The following is an 18644-nucleotide window of genomic DNA, read 5'->3' as shown; positions in this document are numbered from 1 at the left end:
ATGGGGTTGAATCTGTTGCCAATTCATGATATCAGGGCATACACATTCAAAACCATAACAATGATGAATAATGTAGGTGAATATATGAAAAGATACTTTAAAGAAATGAAATACATGACAACTACATTTTGTTGTATCTTTTGGCTTTTCCCAGTTAAGGGTCGCCTCAGCGGAACTCCGGTCCTCTAATGATTGGCAGTAGATTTTTACGTGCTGAGTTGCCGGCCCTAATGCACAACCTTCAATGAAGGTACGCCCATTCACGCATGTCTCTACACAGAAGACGCTCTAGCTGAGAATCGAACAGGACAACATCTTACTGTGAGGCGACAGCGACCACCGCAGTTAGAACATGACAACTACATTGCATATGAGAAACAAATAGTAGTAAATACATTTTGTGAAAAAAAAAATTTTGAAGGAAGTTAATTTAGATAAATTTAAACAAAGATCACTATTACACACACACACACACATATATATATATATATATATATATATATAAATATATATATATATATATATATATATATATATATATAAATATATATATATGGATCTACTTTGTTTGATCAAAAATATGTTACATTGAACAAACAAAGTAGATGCCCATTTCAGTGAAAGTGCATTTCAATGAAAGTGCACTTTCGTTGAACCCTAATCGCCGGATCGGCTAACTAAAAAAAAACAAACACACAGAAAACATGTTTTGCAGTGGGCCTAGCCCCTGTACACCCCCCCCCCACTTAAATATACCAACTCCGAGATCGTACTACAAATAGGAAAAGGGAATATTCCCATTCTGCTCTGCATTGTGATCTCCATACTCCAAAGTGGGTTTAGAAGTAGTGAAACTTCATACAAATGAAGTAGACCCATATATATATATATATATATATATATATATATATATATATATATATATAATCACAAAATACCAGGATATTCTAATAATACAAATGAGTGTTAAAAAGTGGCATATACAGTAATACAAATTAGAATCTTAAAATGTGGTGTATAAAAACAACTCACCGGCCATTAAATAGGACTACAGTCTTAGCATATGTACAAGATAATCTGTATATTTGCTATTTTAGTAAATAGACATTGTAACAGACATTTTTGAATACTGAGAAAGTGTAACTTTCAAAGGTAAATAGTTTGAGGCTGCAGGAGTTAACTAAGAATGCTTTCTCAATAATAACTTTAGTAAAGCAGGACCTTGACAGGGTAATGGAACTATCTGTGGACTAACAAAGGCAATCATGTATATCTTCTTGTTTGAGTTTCAGAGTTAGTAGGGGCAATCCAGCAGTTCACTGACAGTTATTAAGAAATATTCATTTTGCAGTGACTGATAGCCACGTGGATTTTTTTTAAACTGTTACAGTTGTTATATATTATGATTTGCTAGGGTAATAAAGTGGCAGATTTTATTTGCTGTGATCTTCAGACATTTGTGTTCTGTGCATAGCTGAGTCCAAAGAGTGTTAAGTACTACTCAATTGTTGGCATTAATATTTGGACATGAATAGCTTTATCAGCCTCATATGGAATAAGATTTGAATATTTATAAGTGACCTTTAATTGGCTTAGGCTATAACTGGAAATGTGGTATATATGCATGAAGAATATTATTACTAAGCAAATATAATTTATATGTATCTAAGCTGTGCTGTTGTTGTCAGTGGTATATTCCATGTATCTGTAATAGTTAGGGATGGGTCACTTTTAAGTCTTTGCCAGCCTCCAAATAGCATTGTGGTAGTTTTTTCTTCAGTTTATGACTACATCTATTTTGATGGAAGATGTCCATAAATTATTGTTGCCATTTTATATTTTTGTGGTGTTTTCACAATGAATTATTACATTTTAGTAGAATAATGTCATCAACTTCATAGAATACAGTTTCAATTAGGCTATTTATGAAGATAAAAATTCCTGGCTATGCTCCTGCTCAACCACAGGTTAACTCTTTAACAGTAAGTACATCAAACGCCTGTTCAGTTTTCTACGTAATATTTTACTGCATCATAATACTATAATATAAATTGTTTTCATTCCACCCATTGCTCTTTTTCAAAATACAAATCTCTCTTATATCATTTTCATGCTTGAACTCTAAGTACTAATCAACTGCTATACCCCCTCTCTCATTTAAGCATATCTTTCTGCAGAACTTTCTCTCTTTCCATTTCAGCTTGATCTTTGCCATCAAAACAAAGTACCTAGTTTTATTACTCTCAAATATCTGATAGTGTTTACTAATGTAACTTAAGTTCATTTAATGTATATCAATATAGGTTCATCACAATATTGCAGGTTTGAAATATTTGTACTTTAATGAAAGCTTTTGTTTAATCCTAGGTTTCGGTACTGCAGTTATACTGTATGAATTTTAATCTCTGTGTTAATGTATGACATTACATAATTTTTGTGTGCAACTTTTCTCCTTGGGCCTCTACAGAATTTTTTTTTTTGCCCAGTTGGAATTTCGTGGTCAATAAATAGAAATAATAAGAGGCCTACAATAGACACTTGTGACACAGTTGTAAATCTTTCATTGTCTAAAAAATTGTTACCATATCACACTGTAAACATTGTGTTGCTTAGATATTCTGAAAACCACTGCAGTAGTGTATCACAGAAGTGTAGTTAGGGTAGGGTAAAGGCGGACCATCCACCTTGGGTGCAAGGGGTTAGGAAGGGTGATTCACTTTAGTTCTGGCATTTCTGAATGCCGGAGTGGGAGTATTGCTTTTGATTGGTCAGGACAGAAGCAAAGGCTTTGGTTCTGTGGCTCTGCACTTTGTGTTTGGTATAATATCATGTCACAGGTGGCAATAGATCTATTTTCAACACATGCATAGTGATATATGCTTTCAAGTCCCAACCTTTCCAGTTCTGATACTAACTTATCCAATATTACCTTCTCCATTATTTTTCCACAACATGAGAGTAAATGTAAGGGTCTGTAGGACACTGGGTTTGTCCTACTCTACTTTCCTTTAAAGACAGATTTAATAAGTGCATGTCTCCAGTGTTGAGGGATCTCCCCTTGTTTATACGACCTAGTAAATAATAAACATAATGGTACTGTAAGTTCTTGCTGAAGTGTTCTCAGGTTATTAGTATTTCCATCTTTCCCTGTGCTTTATTTGGATCCAGTCTGCATAGTTCTTTTTCAATATAATCTAATTTTATTTCAGTATCCGAGGTTACCAGGATGTCACTATGACAGCTCATCACCCTCTTCATAAAGTCAAACTGTTTTTCGAAAAAGTTTGTAAATATGTCTATAATATCTTGTGTCTGAAAATACATTTTAGAATCTAACTGCAGTATGTATGTCTTTACTCCTCCCACATCTTATGCTTCTATAAAATGGTTACTATAATGCTCAATATCTCTATGCAAATTTTCTTCAAATTTTTCTTGATCTTGTCTCACACTATGCTTTATTTTTTTGTCCAGTTTTTTTCAGTTTTCAAAGTTGTAGATTGACCTTTTTTTCCATTTCTTATATTTGTTGTGTCTCGCTTTAATGAAGTATCTTGTTCCTGAAATTCTGATGTATGCCTAGATCCTGATGTTAAACATTTTGTTTTTGATTTTTTTTTTGCATTCAAATAATTTCTCTTTCAAAACTTTTCACATTCCTTCTGCAGTTTTTCTACTGAACTCATCACTCCAATTAGCTTTGCATAGTGATTTTTTGCTTCCATATAATCTGTAATTATTCTTCTGTGCATTGGTTTAGATTTCAGTTTTGCAAAATTATCTAGCAACAAATTAACCTTTATAACCCCAAGATAACTGCACATCCATTGTGGTAAAACTTGACAGGAAGCAACAGTAATTTCTTTAGGAATCTCATTTGTTGTTCCTGAACATACATTGTGAATAATTTCCTTACTAATGTTTTTGAATCAATATTATTCCAGTCTATTTCTGGTAATTTAAAATTCCAGGCCACTATTATTCTTCTCTCTTATGTTTCATGCAAGAAATGTATGAATTCCTCTAGGTCATAAGCACTTGACTTTGGAGGTCTATACATTACAACAATTGTTATAAGTTCCACAGTAAAGAGACAGGGTTTTCAAGTGATCAGCATAGAATGCTGTGTTTACTAGGCTCAGTTACTATCTACTTAAGTTCTCAGATCCCTGATTAGTTAATCAACTTTTAAGTGAGTTTTTTGATGATGTAGTTACCTGGAGTGGCAGACTTCTAAAAAGGTACCATAATGTGTTTCTTGCTATTGAGTTTTAAGCCATGGCTGGGACACCAAATGACTGTCTGCATTAGATTTTCCTGAAGGATGCTCTCTTCTTGGGGGGATTCAGTGACTGCTCCCGTTTACATTCATCTGCGAACTTCATTAGCCAGAGGCCTTTAACATTGGCTTTGACATATGAAAAGTAATTGCAAAAGAGGAGAGGGCATAGCACAGAGTCCTGAGGGATTCCACTGGTGACAAGCTTCACTCTGGAGGTGGCCTCCTCAATTCTAACCTTCTGGGTCCTATCAGTGGCATATATTAGCCCAGCCATGTTGTGCGGTTTTCACCTCCCATTTAGTAGTTCCCTAGACCCTTGTACTAGCAGCTAGTACCCTTGGCCCCTATCTAGTAGTGCTGTTGGTGTGATCCCCGGTGTGAACATTCTGTTACCCATCCACTCATCAAGGTTCCTCTTGAAGAATGATAGTGAGGGGCTCTGTCTTATGTAGATCGGGACCCTGTTCCATAGTAAGGGAAGTCACTGTGAAGGGAATCTATCCCTCCAGCATGTTCTATTCATTGTTATTCATTATAAAACAACAACAGCAGAAGGGTGGGAGGGTTGAGAAAATGTTCAAGGACCAAGCAAGCTAGGTATTAGCAGTCAAATAAAAGCAATATTAGAGCTCTTTCAGGAACTTTAGCTTAATATGTTAATGGGGGAAGGGGCAGACACAGAATGCAAGCAAGTAAATGATAAGCAGAATATAAACGCACTAACGTATAAACCAAACAGAGACAATTCTCTCATTATTAAATATTTACTGCATTTTAAGGCACCAGAGTTTGCAGAAATTTACCAGTAACACAGTTTATGGAAAGAAATGCAGTAATAAATGTTTAAGGTACAAACTTGGTAGCAGTACGCAGTTCTGCCAGAGCTTTGAATTAAACTACAAGACTTTGGCCTAGCAGAGTTTAAAATACCGATAGCTTTTACAAGTAATTCTACTTGTAGAAACAGAAGTGTAAAAACACAGTTTTCTTACAACTGCTAATTTAAATGCAAGACTAAGGTCCCAGAATAAATTGAAAAATGCAATCAGATTGAACAGAGCAGAAAAGTACACACTTATTTATTTAGTTAGTTTATTATGTATATATTACTTTTGATTACTTGGACAGTCTGACTGTGATTATGTTAGCCCATTTATAGCAGAGGTCTTGAGAGAAAAGCTTCAGCAATTTAACTTAACTATACATACATATATGCAATCAAAGTTGGGCTACATACAGTCAGTATTTTGATGTAAAAATAACATTTGGAACAACAAATGGAATATAGTATAACAGTAAACATTTAAGAACTTTAGATATTACTAATATGCAGTGATGAAGAATTCACATACCTTCAATGGAATTAACACATAGTCAGTAAAGCAGTTTATTTCAGCAATAATGCAAGTTTGTATGGGCAGATAGCATTTTTGAGAAACACTGTTGTTGCAGTAATGACTGAGTTTATTATGGGAGTGTAAAATAGTATGTAACTTTAGGAGAGTTTTTAAGAGTTAAGACATAGGGTACAAAATAAAGGGGGGAGGAGGAAATAAGACAGGGGTTAAGGTTGGTTCAGAGGAGCTGTAGTTTTCTGAGAGAGAGAGAGAGAGAGAGAATGAGAGAGAAGGGTTTGCTGAAGGTACTATCTATATCAGTAATAGGGGATATATTTATAGAAGCTACTAGTATACCATTAGTGCATAAAGGTACTATTTTTCAATACACTATTCTTCAAGATGTTCTTTTGACAAAGAACTGGTCCAGACAGAAGGGATTACTTAATTGCTGAAACAGAGATAGTTGCCTACACAAGTACCAGAACTCTTATCACCATAGCTCTCTGAAGAAAATTTACTAGAAAAGCTCACCTAGACTCCCCCACAAATTACTGTAAGAGAAAGGCTAGTTTGTTTTTGCTTTTTGTATTTAGTATTGCTTTATTGCCTTCTTCTATTTTGAATATTGTAATTCATTTTCTTTACACTGTGTTTTACTTGTATTCTGTTTTTAATTACATATTTAAACTAGGAAAGAGACTTCAGCTGTTTCTCTTGTGAATCACACAGTAATAAAGCTTACCCTCCCATCCCCAGACTGTTGTGTTTATAAACTCAACTGTCTTTCTAGTTAACTGCCCCTTATGTTAATTTGACCACATATCTCCTTCCCTCTCCTCCGTCACTGGCCATTGCAATTAACCTCAAAATTATTATTTTGTGGAATCACTCCCCTTCAACTATTTAAATTTTTTGGCATCCCACTGTATTACATATAACCAGAAAACAAAGTACCCACCCCTTCCAATATATCTTGCTCTTTTAAAATTAGTGGCTCTCCACTTAGATAGCTAAAGCTTAAGTTAACCCTCTTTCATATTTATCTGCTTAGTGTATACTGCAGATCTTAGGATATTAATCCATTTTTCCATCTTACCTTTAAAATCTGCAACATCTACTCCAAGACTAGCAATTACTGATGAACCCACTTTCTGCCTGCCAGTAGTCATCTTGAGATTAGTGCTTCTGTCTTGCTCCTGGTGAGAGAAGGAGTATAGGAACATTATTTCCTGGGGACTGCTAATCACTGGAATGCCTAATAACTGTTTCATAAATGCAAGTTTGGAATTTGTGCTTATATTTTGCTGCTGGTAAGAGGAGCAGAGTGCATAGATCCCTGACTCTTTCTGGTTGGGAAGTGAGTGCCTGTGCTTAACCTTCTTGATTGGTCTGGTTGCTATTTAAGGCATCTACCAGGAAAAGGCTACAACAAGCCTACAGACCCTTACATAATCTAGGACAAGTCTATGGATCACCAAACAGGAAGTGGCCTGCTTTTCATTTTTAGATTATTGCTTCTGCTTTGCTTATGATGAGAGAAGAAGCAAATGAGCATTGTATCCCAGCAGAATGAAGCTGTGGTGAGACCAACACTATCAGTAGTCAGGCAAATGCCATTCAGGTGACCCCCTCTTTTAATAATTTTTGACAAGCTAATTCTTTCTTTTCAGAAAGTGCAGCTTGATTTGCTTCTGATTTCAAAATATCTCCCTAAATACTTTATCTACAAATCAGCAGCTCTGCTGATTAGTTTCCCCTCATGTGTTTCGCAGTGCCTTGTATATGCACAGATACGTTGAGTTGTCATTTTCCTGTAAAAGCACCATTGAAATTTCATCAATACCTAGTTGTACACAGGACAATTAGTTTTCAGTGATAAGCACTCTCCACAGAGTTGTAAACCGGATACTACTGACATTACTTTACATTCTCACTCTAACTGTCTAATCAATAAAAAAGAGTCTGTTGCCATGGATATGAACTTTTCCACTATCTCCATTGCCAGCTTGGTGAATATAGGCATCCTGAGGCAATATAGAAATTGCCTCATGTTTACTGACAACCAGTTAATTCTCAAACAAACTGATATTGTATGTGAGAGAAGTAGTTATACAATGTCACTAGAGGCAAAGTTCTCACACAAAAGCATTCCTAATGTCAATAAGGTTGTCAGTAGTACACACGCTTCACCCATCACACACAATTCAAAGCAGACACATTACCCCACATATGCTGAGGCACTCAAATTTAACCTACCTAAACTCCAAAGATCTCCTAGATGAAGTAAACATAGCAAACACCCTTCAGCAACCCTGAATGCACTCTTTCAAAACAACACCCACACTGACATGTACAGCCACATCTCATGGAGCCTCTGTGTCCATAAGACAAGTCACCACAGAGTCCACCATTCTAGTTATTGGAGACTCTATTGTGAGGCAAATTGATGTTCTTCTCACCAGGATGACTAAAGAGAAAGCCAATCCCTCTCACCAGGATGAGTAAGGAGAAAACACAGTCAATTACTTATCAGGGGCCAAGAAACACCACATTATGCACACACGCGCGTCATTGGAACACAAGTACCAGTATGACTCATTCTTAGTCCATGTGAGTGCACATGACCTGAGACATACCTTCTCAGACTATATGAAGAGAGACATCATAGAGGCCCTGGCTGATATGAGCCTAGCATTGAGCTGCATTTTACCTTCTCCAAGGATGATGTTACAATATGAAAAAAAGATGACAGACTTTAGTAATCAGCTTAGTTTCTGTTGTCATTCTAAGGGGGTGCAATATTTGTCAGCACGGAAGGAGATGGTCAACAGACCATGCAGCTTTGCCAGGGATGATCTGCACCTCTCCACTCTAGGCTTTTAAATCTGACATAGCAAATCCAAACCAAGAAAATCTAAAGGTGCCAGGAGTGTTAACAAAAAACTCCACTCCCTGGAAGCTGTCTTCACCCTGGAGTATGTTGATGTCTGTGCAGCCACTGCAAAATGGTTTAAAGCTGTGGACAACATAGCAACAGTGCAAAGCTATAATGCCTTCTACACATTTAAACCAACTACATCACAGACAGAGACTAAACGTGGATGTGTCTCGATTTACATCAAAAATAAATATACCTCCAAGCTGGTCAAACAGAACAATGCACTTGAGCTTCTCCACATTCAAATCACCATAGGCAAAATGCAAATACAGAACTAACTCAAAAAAAAAAAAAACACCTTGATCAGTAGGCTGTATACCAGAAGAAAGAAATTAATGGCAACAATTAGGAGGTGCTGCATCCAGCAGGATAAAAACACTCTCATCAGACTAAACAAAGTCTCATATGCAAAGTCATGGAAAGAATTATCATGTAAATGATTAATAATGACATAGGAAACCTACAGACATTGGACCCAACCCAATTTGGTTTCTTTGAGGGCAGGTCATGTCTACTCAACCTGGTGGACTTCTTTGAGAAGGTCAACAAAGCAATGGATGAGGGCAAAATGGTTCACACTGTCTACGTTGACCTGGGCAAGGCATTTGACACAATCACCCACTCAGACATTTTTGACAATCTCAAAATGTTAGGTACAAATCCTTATGTCACCTGGTGGATAGCCAGCTGGCTCACAGACAGGACACAGGAAGTTAGAATTGGGGAGTCCACATCTACAAAGAGGCCAATTACAAGCAGAGTCCCTCAGGGATCAGTCCTGGGACTGGTCCTTTTTGGAATTTACTTCTCTGAAGTTAAGGCCAACATCAATGATCTCCGGCTGACTAAATTTGCAGATGATTGCAAATCTGGAGCTGTCACTGAATTGCGCACCAACACAAATATTCTCCAGGAAAGGCTGACATAGACAAACAACTGGTGTCAGAGCCATGGCATGGAATAAAACTAAATGCCAAGAAATGCATAATAGCATCCTATTGACAGCACACACCTAAGAGCTGACCCAGAAGTAATGGATGTGGGGGCACACATAGACAGTAATCTAGCCTTTGACCATCACGTGTCTACAGTAATAATGAAATAATTCTATATTGTGCAACTTATAAACAAGGTCCAAGGAAGTCACTGTTCCACTGTATTCTGCACTCATCAGACCTACCATTGTGTACAATGTCCCCTTTAGTAAGTACCTAACCTGGCAATCCTAGAGCACTAAGATCCTCAAATAAACTATTGTTAAAGATTACCCAGTCCCAAAACACACAGGGCACCGCCCTTTTTTTTTCCATAAAATTGCCAAACTGTGGAACACTCTTCCTCAACCTATGCTAAAAAAACAGCATTCATGAGTTTAAAAACCTCCTTAAGGAACATCCAGCAAAACACTGGCTCTGCTCCTGCCATACTCCTGGTTAAGCTACCTACTACTCCCTTACATTACTCTAAACTAGCTCATTCTCACAGCTACAACTATTAACTGCTGAAGGCTTATCTTGTTTTTACACTTGATTTCAGTTATCAAAGTATACATATATACTGCCTTGTCTTTAACCAGGGGTGGCTCTTGCTATAGGACTTCATGACTGCAGCCTTCCCACCTAGAAACAAAAGGAAAAAGAAAATGTGAAACATAACACTAAAAAAGCAAAAATATATATTTTTACGAGTCCTGGAACTTCCGTGTATGCACGGACACACTCAGACTGCCCCGCAGATGGCCAGGAATCTGACACACTTAGACTGCCCCGCAGATACCCAGGAATCTGACACACTCAGACTGCCCTGCAGATGCCCAGGAATCTGTGCGGTGACAACCGCACATAACAGAGGAGCTCCAGACTACTTCATCCACAGACAGGACCAATCAGGAGAGAGTTGAGTTTAAGCTCTCGGAGGGAAAGCATTGGATTCGAGCGCAGGTTTGGAGTTTTGCTGCTTCATGGATTCGAGAGCAGGGTGTGTGTGTATAAAATGCCCCTGTTGCTATATACTAGTGACAACACACAGCGGTGGGTAGAGATACTCAGGCTTGAACCCTGTACCTTGGATATAGGTGGCAAGGACCTGAATTCCCTATCCACCACTATTTAAAAAATATTGCAGATTTTTGCCTCATATTTGTTCTGTTCCTCATAAAATCTGTGGTTTCTGTATCTTCATTTTTCCTTGCAATGGTATGTAGTGCAGTGGTGCACTGATAGCATAGTTGCCTAACAGCTACAGGTTCTCTGGTTTGATTCTTGGCTGGGGTGCCTTCTGTCTGGAGTGTTTCTCCCTGCTCTGCTGAAAATTGGCTTTGTTTTGTTCCACGTCAGACTAGTTTCCTGGTTAACAAATGTTTAAAAGTAACAGGCATTTGAATTTCAGACTTCATATTCTTCAGAAAGTACATGGTAACACATAACCTTTTATTCTAGCAATTGTCTTAGTTTATAACATGGATATTTGAAATTTGCCCATATTTTTGGGACTGTATTCCCCCATTATTGGCCTTGTCCAGGTATTTTGTGCTATGGTTGAGAGCTATGGTGAGAACTGAATTCACTGAATTTTGGGGGCTGAATTCCCCCTATTACTGGCTTTGTCCACATGTTTTTTGCTAAGAGGTTGAGAGCTATGGTGAGAACTGAATTCACTGAATATGTTTGGCAGCTGTATTCTCCCATTATTGGCTTTTTTCAGGTGTTTTTTGCTAAGAGGTTCACAGCTATGGTGAGAACTGAATTCACTAAATGGTAGCCATTTAAGTTTCAGTCTTCCTCTGTTTCACAAAACAGCTGATTTGGCATAGTGGTATGTTTATCTGACTGTTTTGCACAGGGTCCCCTGGGTACAAGACGTGGAAGTGAAATGTATGGTGGTAACACAGCATTTTATTCTAGCAACTTTCCAACATTATACAAGCAATGTTTAAAATGTGTCCCTGGTTTTTGGGCTCCCCCCCCCCCAATAAATTTTGGCTTTTTCCAGATTTCTTGTGCTACAAAGTTCAGAGATACAGCTGTGTCTCGAGTAGATTTTACAAGGAGCTGAGAGCTGCAGGGGAACAAAAGTTTAGTGATGCTTATGCTAAGTCTGCTTGCATTGTTAATAGCACAACAGGTTGTATACTTGCTTTTGATGCAGAAGGCTGTGGGTTCTACTCCCACAGTAGGTAAATGCATTGCTGATACTGTACTGTGTTGTAAAGGGGGTGGAAGCTGCAGTCCTTTTTGGCAAAGATACCTAGTAACTATGAACCTGTTATCAGTTTGCCATCCATTCCCTATTGCGTTATTACTAGCTTATCATTTTTTTTAATGCATGCAACATAGGCAATTTACTCTTCAAGGGCAACAGGCACTTTATTTGTAGATGAAACAATGACATATAAAGTTGTTTGCTACCAGCAACCTCTTTATTAGTTACAGATTTCTTTAATGTCGATTTTACTATTTCAGAGATTGTGCATATTTACTGATACTGGTGGACTGCAGAAGGTTGAGTAGACTTTTTATGATGGAAATGTTCTGAATTGGGCAGTTTTGTCATTTGCATTTTGTTTCATTGTTTACTGGAAAAATATTCAAAACAATAAATTTAAAATGCCCTCTAACAACTGTACTGTATTGTACAAGGAATATAATGCAATACAATCAGGAAGGTGTATCAAAAAGCATGCATATGTTTTGTGTTCAAGGGGCCGATGATTATGAAAACAGCCCAAAGTTAATCTTTATCTGCCACTGGCAAAATGTATTTTCTTTGAATGTGGGTTTCAATGTTGTTTCAATGCATGCGAGTTTCAAGGGCAGAGAAGTTTTAATGCTAAGTCTATTTTCATTATGAGACTGCATTGCTTTGTTTAACAGATATCTATTAGGGCTTGTTCTGTAAAATGCTAAATAAAACTTTCAAATGAACTCTAAATCATCACAGAAGTAAAGCAGTATGCACATTACAGTGTTTATGGTAAAAGGGGAAAAATAACCAAGGAATGGGACATTGGAATGGCTGCAGGGGGGAGGCTCCATTCAATCATGATTTTGTGAGGGGGGGAAGAGTAGCAAACTCAGACAGCCCCGGCTGAACTATACCTCTCAGTTGTCCATATTTTTGCAGAATAAATAGATAGTTGCTTCTTATTTTTGGTTTGTTCCTCATAAAATTTGTGGTTTTCTAGCAAATCATTTAGGAATGAAGTCACTAAATGACAGATATTGAGTTTTAGACATCATAACCTTCAGGAAAATGCATGCTAAAGCAAGACGTGTTATTCTATCAACTGGCTTAAGTTTATACAAGAGCAATTTTTAGTAGTGTTTGTATGTTCCCCCAATATATTTGGCCTTGTCCAGATTTCCTGCATTAAGAGGATGAGAGAAACGTGCAAATCACTTTGTAGAATTAGGAATATCCAAACCTTTCAATTGTCCCCAATTTTGGCTTAAAATGTTGCTCTCCCCTAATAATCCTTCCTCAAAATGTCAATTTTGGAAGAAAACGTGGAGGGTTTACAATTATATATAACTGTAATGATCAGAGTTATAGATTACTTTTTTTTCAGAAATGCATGTAGATACTTTTATTTTGTTAGCTGCTCAAGTTAACAGTGTTAATATTAAAAAGGTGTCCCTTCTTTGACAGGTTCCCAGCAGTATTGTGTGGCAACTTTATATTTTTGCATCACATTTTTGGTCTGTTTATCATAAAATTGTGGTTTTCTGGCAAATTAGTGCCAAGTCATTAAAGATTGAAGTTAGAAAATAATGGCAGACATTTGAGTTTCAGATTTCATACCCTTCAGAAAATTCATACTAATGCAAGACCTACTACTGTTCTATTATCTAAGTTTATAAGAGAAATATTTAGAAATTGTCCTTATTTTTGGGCCTGTGTCCCACTTCTAGTTCTATGTATGGCTTTTAGAGGTATGAGTGTCAGAGCCATCACTGTCAGCCAGAGACATTTCAAATTGAGACATACTTGTTGCACCCAACTCCCCATTGTAGTGGCTCTGGATGTGTCCAAGGCAAGGAGCAGTTATGCAGTGTAAGTGTGCAGAGTATTCCTCCATCCAAGGTACCCCACAAGTACGACCGTGGCATTTCATCTGTCCTTAATTGTGCAGAATGACTGGTTTTCTGTCATATTTTTATACTGCTGATTTATGCTTCTTATTATTCAGGAAATGCATGCTGTCACAGTGCCCTGTTGCTCTGTTTAAGTAGCAATGATTTAATGACCATCAGGTAAGCTTGTTGGAGATTGTAAGATGCAAGTAAGCTTTAATAAGCATACTGTTAAAGAATTACCAGCATTGAAAGCCTTTTCGTTGTTGCCATGCAGAGAATATTTACATAAATGCATATGACAGTATTTGTAATACAGGACAGGATTACAGTATTTTCAGAAGCTTATTACATTTGTTGGAGACTTGCAGTCATCTTTTGTTGGAGACTTGCAGTCATCTTTGCAGACTTTACCCGTAAACTAAACAGAATGCCAATCTAGCATGCGTGGTCCATAACTTGAGCAGGAATTCTTTAAGCAATTTATCTTGAGTTTGTTTCTTGTTTGCTGTCCATTTTTTACTTTGATCATGTCTTCCCCATGAAACAAGTAGATAGTTGTGTCAGGCAGCAGGTCTTTTTTGGATAAGAAACATTTTTACAAGTGGGGGTATCACAGGGATTGCTACTTTCAGCATGTTACTTGTTAATTTTATAAAGCTGAATATAAATTATAATTAGAACTGCAGTGCAAGGAGTCGTGGTTTGAGTTGAGTGCTACTTGTTTTTTTATACTTGATTTTGACTGGCATTCCAGTAATGTATTTAAAAAGTAATTTATTTTTTCATGCCTCACAACCTGTGTTTCCATCTGGATATTAAGTAAGTTGTCATGTAGCCAATGCATTGAAATATTTTTTCTTCTACACTTCATTTTGTCTTGATTGGACTGTCGTAATGACTGTTTGGCACCCAGGGCAGTATACTTAATTAAAGTTCCAGTTGTTGTGGTTTTGAGCATAGCTCCACCCCTTTCTAGTTGGCCACACCCCTTCCCATTGGCCCCATCCATTCAGCTGTCTCCTGCAGCCCTCCTTTAATTTGAAGTCACCAGCTGCCACTGTCTTTAACTGTTATGTAGACTGCATTTCTCTATCTTGCAATTACTGAATCACACTGTTCTCACTATTAACTCATGCAGCCAGTTTTTATCACTGTGCCATTTTTTGTTAAATTTGTTAATTATTTGCTAATTATTGTTATATAACTAATTTCTTTACTGCCTTGCTTTGTACATTGTTGATTAATATGTGTTCAATTTGATTGTTTAATACTGTCTATTTTATGTTTGGAGATTTTCTCCCCGGGCTTCTGCTGAAAATGGGCCTCATGCCCAGTCAGACATTACCCGGTAAACAAAATAAATAAATAAATAAATAAAACTGGAATGTCCACAGAGGTTCCTCACAAAAGGAATACAGAGTGTAAGTAACATGACCTATGCAGACTGCCTCAAGGCCCTGTCTCTCTATTCTGTCTCTTGCAGGCTCTTGAGGGGAGATCTATGCTTGGCATAAAAGGCATTGTCAGACACCACTCTGATGGACCTCCTGCATATCCACAAAAAAAAAAAAAAAAAAAAAAATAGCACCAGAATTACCCATTCTAAAGACTTAAACTTTGCCTGTGATATAAACAGTACCTGCTGAAGAGACAGATATGTATTCCAGAGACTACCCCTTCTCTGGAACAGGCTCCCCATCCATGTAAAGCAGAGATCCTCTTTAATCCATTTCAAGTATAACTTGGGCAGTTGGATGGGGAAAAGGAAATTCATCTGTAGTTTGGCACTTATGCCTCTAATGGACATAGGCAGGCTGTAAATGGTTCATCTCACAGGCCCTGCTTGTAAATGGTTCACCTCCTCAGACCCTGCTTATACTTATCAACGGTACCAAAACTTGTTAGTGATTTGGGATGCAGAGCTAGGCTTAAAAGGCCCTTGTGGTCATTAGCCTAGTAAACACTAAACACCTATGAGCTTATAAACCTATGAAGGCATGTAGCTGTTCTAACCTGTGAGGTGTCAGCTAGATTTTTTCCAAATTGCACAATGCTGATTTTTCTTGTTTTGCTTTAAGCTTGAGATCATTTTCACTACACCAGTTATGTGCATATTTCAGCTGTTGCTGTAGCTGTATAGCATCAAAGAATGAGTGGATAACAGTACCCAACTTGCAGTCATCAACGGACTTGGTCAGCCACACTTCTGAGATATTGGTTGAATGTTTGCAAAATAAATGTCAAACAAAAGAGGGTCAAGATTTTACCCTTGTGGTCTTCCACTAGTTACAATCTTATGTTCAGAGGGGGTATCATCAATTTCCACAACATGGCATCTGTTGCATGGTTAATTTGCAATGAAGCTTTTCTAAATTGTCAATAATAGCATGTTGAGAATAGCTGCAAAGGCATTAGTAAGGTAAAAATAGGTAGTATTTATGGAGGGGCCATGATCCACAGCCTCTGTAACTTTTTTAAAAAAACTTACTAGGTCCAGGAAATAGGACCTGCTCTTCTCATAATGAAACTGACTGGGGACTGGAACAGTTAAGTTGCCTTCTTCTACATAAGTTCGTTCTCCTATGATATGTTCCACCACCTTGTGTATAAGGCTGTTGAGGCTAATGTGCCTATAATTTGCTGCATCTGTAAAGGGGTCACCTTTGGAGGCTGATAAGCCTATAATTACCCAAGTCTATACAGGGCCACCCTTGTGTGGGGAGACACATTTGCCATTTTCAAGCATGACGCACAATCACCATAGATAGGATGAGGCTGAAGAGTTTATGTAGAGGCTTGGATAGTGCATCCTTGATGGTGATGAAGAGGAAGCCTGGAATGTTGTCTGGTCACACAAAAGTGTTATTTTTAGTATCTGACAGGAATTCTATGGCTTGTTCTATGGAAATTTCAGGGGAGATAAACATTTTCAAGAGTATTGTGGGCAATCATGAGAGCAAATGGGATAAAATTTGTATTAAACATCTTAATTAATATATATATATATATATATATATATATATATATATATATATATATATATATATATATATTTCTTATATCCATGTGATGAAAATGTGTGATGGTATTATGGATGACGTCAGTACATTATCGGACATCATTCCTTAATTTCCTGACATTACTGACAAAAGATTTGCTGTTTCCTTTGGTGTGTGTGTATAAATATATATATATATATATATATATATATATATATATATATATATATATGGTGATTCTAAGCTCATACTCTGCTTACAAGTTCTTTGCAGGCATATTTCAGTGTAGTCCTGAGATATGAGGAAAGAGATTTCTGTCAACTTTATATTATTTTCCTTTGTTGTTATAATTTTTTTAAATATGGGTGTTCCAACAGAGACTATTTTCCTGAATTCACCATTATATTAAGGACAGACGGAAACTAACTTGTCTATATACAGTGGAGATAAAAAGTGTACACATCCCTGTTAAAATGCCAGGTTTTTGTGATATAAAAAAATGAGAACACAATAAATAATTTCTAAACTTTTCTCACCTTTAATGTGACCTATAACCTGGACAATAAGCTGGTTGCATAAGTGTGCACACCCTTAAACTAATAATAATAATAATCTGCATCTAACAATGAATCAATAGTTGGATTTGGGAAGCATGATTTGGATCTTCAAGAGCTATAGATAGATGTCATGGAAAGATTGACATGAAGTAATGGTATCTTCCAATTACAAATACATTCTTTTGTAGTTCCCAAGGGCCCAAAAGAATGACCGATATTAAACACAGGTATAGAGGGAGTGCTGTAATTGTATTGAAACCATGTCTCAATAACCAAGCAAATACTCATATTCAAGTCCCACTTCTCAACCTGCAGGCAATGAAACAAGAGCAAAAGCCCTTGAAAAGTTGGAATATCCAGTTAAAAATCTTGACATCTAATTAGCATGACATTTGGATACTAAATACCACATAACTCTTCACGCTTCATGCATGACACTACTTAGAAACATGTTTAAAAACAGGCAATGACAAAATGATTTAAAAAATATAAGCACATTATCGAAAGACAATGTGAAACCTAAAGACATTAATTAACTGTACTGCAAAATTCTACCACACAAGATCATTTATTTCTGATTCAGAAAACCGGAGATGTAGGATGAGTGCCCTCTTTCTTAAAATTATTGCTGCCACAAGTACATTGGCTATGTAGTATCATTTTCTGTGTACTGGGCAGCTTGAGAAGTCACATGGGATAATGAAAGATTTAGTAAATTGTGTGAAAAGGTAAATCAATCCTGAAGACAGAAACATACCTCCAAAAGTAGGGAAGTAGGGGCATCATGTGCGTGAGTAAATCAGGCCTGAACATAGGAACAGGCCTCAAAAATAGGGATAGTCGAGAGGTCTGGTTCAAGTTGGAGGAAGGTCTTAAGTTCTGACATTTTTCTATTTAGACTACCAGCATTGACTAGAGTCACCATGATGTTGTACAAATGTTAGATAATGGAAAATACATATTTGCTAAGAGGCCTTAGCCAAGATTAAAACTTCAAGAAAAAAAATGAAAACAAAACAAACTGCAGTAAAAAAGTCAAGAAGAAATGCAAGATGCAAATTTAAATGAAGAATTCTAAAACAGTCAAGAAACAGCAGCAGTCTCAGAGCAGTGTCAGTTCCCAGAGAGGTAATGCATAGCAATAAATGTAATACAAAAATGACAATACAGTTTAGGAGAAGTATGTATGCTGATATTTTTTCATTGAAGTTCTGCAAATATAACTTAAAAATCTTAGAAATAATAGTGTCCTGATGTAGCAAACAGAAAGATGCACTATGCTGAGAACTACAATTTTAGAAATTATTAGAAGTAATCATTGTAACTTACATTAAGAGCAGCCAGAGGCTCATATTCAACTTCTTTATCTTCTTTGGCTAATTGCTGCAGCTTCAGTGGGCACTGTAGATACGTAAAATCATAAATGGTCTGAAAGAAAATACTAAACAGTTAA

At 36.9% G+C, this 18644-nt stretch overlaps 1 protein-coding gene across 1 annotated transcript in view; it reads right to left on the bottom strand.

Annotated features, from left to right (window-relative positions):
- The window catches only part of LOC122797756 (transient receptor potential cation channel subfamily A member 1-like), a 1191690-nt gene that overhangs the window by 242129 nt on the left and 930917 nt on the right, over positions 1-18644 (bottom strand). Inside the window, exon 18 of the mRNA XM_044066280.1 lies at positions 18521-18619. Within this exon, the coding sequence (XP_043922215.1) occupies positions 18521-18619 (99 nt within the window). The remainder of the gene's footprint in view (positions 1-18520; positions 18620-18644) is intronic.

The sequence above is a fragment of the Protopterus annectens genome, chromosome 3.part1, assembly GCF_019279795.1.
Source record: "Protopterus annectens isolate FY-2018-M chromosome 3.part1, PAN1.0, whole genome shotgun sequence".
NCBI classification, from domain to species: Eukaryota; Metazoa; Chordata; order Ceratodontiformes; family Protopteridae; genus Protopterus; species Protopterus annectens.
The sequence above is the reverse complement of the archived record's forward strand: the minus strand, read 5'-3'. Positions and strand labels throughout refer to the sequence as shown.